Source organism: Fusarium falciforme, chromosome 2 (assembly GCF_026873545.1).
Source record: "Fusarium falciforme chromosome 2, complete sequence".
In the NCBI taxonomy this organism is placed as follows: Eukaryota; Fungi; Ascomycota; class Sordariomycetes; order Hypocreales; family Nectriaceae; genus Fusarium; species Fusarium falciforme.
In genome coordinates, this window is record NC_070545.1 from 2,641,064 (window position 1) to 2,646,627 (window position 5,564).

Sequence of the window (5,564 nt, forward strand, 5' to 3'; positions counted from 1 at the left end):
AATATTGTTTTGCATGTTACAGATATAGCATAGCCAGATCGGAGCATCAGCGAGCTCCCACGTTCTTTTGTCGATTAAAAAAAAAATTGAATCAAGGCATGACTTGGCTCTCTGTGGCTTGTCCGTGAACTGATTTGCTTTGCATATGGTCCCAGGAGTATGGATAGGAATGGATGTTGGTGAGGAATTGGCAAGGGTGTCATGGCAGATAAGGCTCGGAAGATCGGCCACTGGTCAGCCTTATGGCTTGCATTGGATGGATGGATGGGATGCAGGCAAGTGTCCTGCGCAGTGTGACTAATGTCCTTGACGCCTATTGCTCAAAATCAAGGACTCGAGGTGTTCCTGCATGGGTGATGAGTGGACGGTGAGCAAATGTGTATGGTGGTGGCCATGCTCCAATCGCCATTTCAGCTGGTATGATTTTGAGGCCCACGAGGCTAGGCATTGCCGAGCAGCAATAAACGGCCAGTGACTCTTGAACTCGATAGTTTACGACTATGGCTTGAAAACAAGGTCCATGTCAGGTGGCAGCCGTTGTGGTTGAGCGCCCAGTAGGCGGACCATTTGTGTAAGGCATTTTTTTCTTTTTTTCCCACCCTAGAGGCATGGGGAACTCCGGGTGAGATGACGCAAGTATCGGTCGATACATGGTATGTAAATATCTAGTCTGAGTGAGAGAGTCGTGTGCATCTCGAGCGACAGTGTAGAAAAATTGAATGGATTATTTATTGCGAGTGATATATTTTTTTTTGAGTATGCGTGGGGAGATTGATCGAGTGTCGGTTGGTGGTCCCAAGTCACGATAGAGTGGGAGATCTGGGGTGGCCCGTTTGGGCAATTGAGCTGTTGGTGTCAACCAGAATAGAACAAGTGCGAGAGCGAGCTCAAGGTCGAGTTCGGCATGACGCAACGTCTAGTCCAAAGTTAAAAGAAGGAGAAGAGAAACGGCTCTCCCGTTTTACGCCAAGCGCGGCGTGACCCGATCTTAGTTGAGAGGGAAGCACTGGATACGAAGACTGCTGTCGTCATGGCTTGACTGAACGTTGAGGACGGCACACCCGTCGAATGGATGAGAGAGTCTGTCGGTCGAATAGGAGCGGCGCCACACAACGCCCGCCGCATCCCGGACTTGTTTAAACTCCACTAGGTTCTGCGTCAGCGCGGGCAGGGCATTCTTTTGAATCCACCTCACGTAGTCAGTCTGGGGGCCGGAAATGGTGGGCGCAGTAGGTCGCTGTCCGCCTCGTTGCCTAAGCCCCCCATCCTCATCCCCGGGCATCCCCCATCTGTGGTCCATGGATGGATGAGCAGGGGCCAGCAATTGGAGGGGAGGGAGGCCATGGATTGGATGGATGGAGCGAATGATGGAGCTTGGACGGTTTGTCAGTGGCAGAGAAAGCGAGTGAGCTGTGCTATACTGTGCAAGAGCCAGGCCAGGCTGACTTGACCTTTCTCCTGCCGCGTCCTCTCCCTCTACCAACTCTCCATCTTCATCTGTGCTCTTCGGACAAGACGAGACAAGCGTCTGCACTTGTTGCTAGAAGGCAAAAACAGCCTGAGCGAGACACATACCGTCCCAAGACTAAGACCCTTGTCCATTTGATCGGAGCTATCGCTGCACCAAAGCTCTTGAATCGCTCGACCCTTTGCTGCACGCACTGCAAGCAAGCTTCCATCTGAAGCATCCCACCCACCACCCCCCCAGCATATCCCCCCCAGCTGGCGCGCGGGTCCACCACAACAAGCCTCAAGTCCTAGGCCCTTCTCGAGTCCTACACCCTCCTCTCATTCGCCCTAGGACCTCGATCGCCAGCTGCCTCCCGGCTTCAGCTTCGACGCTCCAGGAGAATAAAGCAAAAACATCATGGCCATGGGTGGCGGATAAGGAAGGCCTCTAGCTTCTCGTTTCCTCGATATCCTCCTTTTTTTTTCTGGTTGCCCCTCTCGCTTCAGTACTCGTCGCCCCCTGGCTTGTTTGAGTCCCCACGAGCCATTGTCCTATCCCCATCCACCTCCCATCTAATCCCATACTCTTATAACCAAAGTCCCGGTTACGCTTCTCCATCAATGGAGACCAAGAAGCGTCTGTCCCTGGATGGGATAGGCCCCGGTTCGGGCCCTTCAGCCCTACGCCGACTCACTCGGAGCCCCAGTCACCGTCTAAGTCTTCGACGTTCGAGCACAGAGTCGACCTCGTCGTCAGTCTCCGCCTCGGTTTCGGTAATGTCGGATGACAGTGAAGCATCGTCGACCGCCTGCGTGTAAGAGATGAACATTTCCTCACATCTACCTCGTCTCGTTTCCTAGTTGTCTTGTCTGTTCTCTCATGCTACATGGGATGAGGCTCATTGAGTGCTAGGACCCGTGATACGGCACGCGATGAGTGCGCCCTTCATCGATTCATCGTCTGGACCGCCGTTAAGCGCAATGAATGCGACAAGATGTCTGCCCAGGAGAAGCGGGAGTGTCCAATGCTGCGCTGCCGCAAGCGATTCCCCAACCACGAGTTGATGCTCCAGCATCTATACACCTGCGACTGGCTCGCCGCCGGTGAGTATTGGTGCTATGAGTGCGAGAAGCCCGAGCGCTTTACCGATTCCAAGTGCAAGCGGTGCCTGGGCCATCCGTCGAGGAGGAGAAAGATCATGTCCATGGCCAAGAACTTCTTCAGCTCCCTCGGCCACAAGTCCAAGAACTCGACCCTGGGCGACCTCGACCTGGACCTCGATGATACGGAAGCGCCCCCAAGCTACGACTCAGCTGTGGCCCCGCCAGAGGTTGAACTGTACTCGAACGAGATCCACGAGATCGACTCGTGCGAGATAGCGCTGCCTACTATTGTGGAGGATGAGGATGAGGCAGACGCCGCTCCCATTGCGGCCCCCATGCCTACCCCCAGCATCCCGCCGCTGCCTATCCAACCTCTGCCTACTCACCCCGCAGAGCTCGAATCAGGCGCGACTCTGTGTGAGCCCCTCCTTGACTGGAACACCCTCCCAGATACAGTGGCTCCAGTGAACCTCATCGACCCTGGTGCCAATGTAGGACCGGAGCGGCCCGTCCTCCAGCTCCATATCCGTACAACGGACCTGGATGAGTACCGCAGACAACAAAAGACCCGAAGCAAGGGTGCAGTTGCCCCTAGCACCTCGGTCCGCTCGACCGCCAGCACCAACTCGACGGCGAGCACAAACAGCACCTTGAGCACGGCGAGCTACAACATCTCGCCCGTCTCTGCCTGGTCGGGGCCTTGGGCGAGGACGACGGGCTTCGAGTCCACTTTGACTTCGCCAGCGGACGACCTAGCAAGCCCAGGAGGCCTCCTCAGGACGAACTCGTTCGCCATATCCCGCAAGGCATCCACGGCCAAGGACTGGGGCACCTACAACAACGAGCCATTAGAGTCCTATGACTCCTACGTCCCGGAGCTCCCCGCAGATATGCCTATGCTTGGTGCCTTGTCTAACGATGACTCTCTTCAACCCCCTCTTGCACTTGACCAACCCATCTTTACCTTGAACGACTCTCCCCTTCCTACCTCAGACTTCTCACTTGGATCCAACCTCGCCCTCACTGACAACAATGCCACAATGCCACCCTCACTACCTCCCGCGCAGGCGGTGCCGACGGTTGGATACTACCACAACCCTCGGTCACTTGTCGGCACAGCATGGGGTGCTCTTGAGATGCACGTCGCTGAGTCCATGACCAAGCTACAACAAGTGACCAAGAACCCTCTCGTCAGCCAACTTCGATCCATGTCGACGCACTCGATAGCCACCAACGGTCTCGAGACTCTCGCCGATATACTCGAAGGCCGTCAGCCAACCACTCCCGTAAACCTTCTCTGTTTCGTCCACCTGGTCTACTGCTTCTCCCTTGTCATTCATGAGCAAGATGCTCCCAATCGGTCAACGGATCTCTTTGGTCAAGCAATGTCGTACAGTGCCTGGTTCTCAGATCGTCAAGTTCGCCAACACTACATCCAAATCGTCGATGCTTTGTGGAAGCCCGCCGACATGACTGAAGCGGAAGTCGTTAAGCTCGTAAGGGCCAAGGCCTCTTCTCCCTCTGTGTCACGGTCATCGAGCTTGAAGGGCAAGGAACGTGAATCGGCGCCTGTCCCCAACGACTCTCTGGCGTTTGTCTCTCGGTACTTCTTGGATCAGCTGGAATATGCTACTATCCAGGTTATGGATGAGCCTGAGACTCAGGCGTCTGAGCTTTACATACAACACGTTCACGATCCCTCTATGGCTATGCACGTCGGTTCACCATATGCTATTGCTACAAACTTTATGCTCAAGCATAGCTTCCAACCGTACACCGATATCCCCGCCTTCGCTGCCAGTCTGGACAGCCTAGTCCAACGTGTCAACTCAAACTTTGTATCGACATTGCGGCGCCTAGAACTCGAGCTGATGCATGCTGGAAAGGTAAGCTAGTCTCATGCCAAGGGGGAAAACTTAGTTGCTAACTTGATCGCAATAGATGTGTTTGCCCTCGGATATCTACTTTGATCACTATATCGAACACGTTAGTCAACAGATGGACTCGTTGTATCACCAAAACATTCCCCAAACACATACTCGGTCAACCTATTATCGTCACGGCGTCAAGTTTATCGAAACGATTATTAATACACTGGCTCAACCAACTCCGGCTCAACCGGTACCAAACGCAACACCTGCAATTTCGGCACTCGACATCGATGACTTCTTTGAAGCCATCACCCCAGGCCCATTCGACTTTAACCAGAATGGTGCATTTAATTCAGACGCGCCCATTGATTTCCCGGCCATGCCAGACACTATCGACCCTTACACACTGAACCCACAACCACTCCCCACCCCGGCGGATACGACATCGGTACGTGGACCTTCGACGGCAGCAAACTCACCACCGTCGCCGGCCGCGGCGGGATCTTCTTCGACCAAGGTCAAGTCGAACAGCTGCTGTGATATCTGCGGGTATAGGCCAGAGGGTGATCCTCGCTGGTTCAGCGGAAGCATGGCCAAGCACAAGAAGCTGCAGCATGCGACGTCACCTCCAAAGATCTACCGCTGCCCATTCCCAGGCTGTACCAGTCAGTACAAGAACCGACCAGACAACCTGCGACAGCACCAGATCGAAAAGGGCCATTTCGTTGACGGACAAGAGGGTGCGCGACGGCCGAAGAAGCGACGCAAGGTGGAATGACATGATGACTTTGACGCACTGAGGTCTACCTCGCTTTCGAGGAGGCCATTACTATCCTTCTTCCTCTCCTTATTATACGTTATACATATACAGCGGACATGGCGTTTTGGAATTGTCACGGGCGTAGCATAGCCTGTTTTGAAAAGATACCACAATTGGGATAGTGCATGATGAGCTGCACGAGACACGGAAACAGTCCATAGGATGAACTACATCGAGGAGCATATAGTTTCAACTATGAGATTTACCAAAGAGGAAATACAGCTACCTCGATCAGATGAAGGTTTATATACATGCCACGTGTGAACAATGTGCGGGTTGCATGAGGGGAAAGGGCCTCGGTGCAGCCTCCGATGACAATA

General features: G+C 53.9%; 1 protein-coding gene across 1 annotated transcript; it reads left to right on the top strand.

Moving 5' to 3' along the window:
* Positions 1-2,070: 2,070 nt before the first annotated feature.
* NCS54_00277000 (Hypothetical protein) lies at positions 2,071-5,202 on the top strand (the record flags this gene model as incomplete). Its single annotated transcript, XM_053148361.1, has 3 exons — positions 2,071-2,264; positions 2,363-4,439; positions 4,495-5,202. 3 exons carry the CDS (start codon positions 2,071-2,073, stop codon positions 5,200-5,202), a joined length of 2,979 nt encoding a protein of 992 aa, XP_053004336.1.
* Positions 5,203-5,564: the final 362 nt, after the last annotated feature.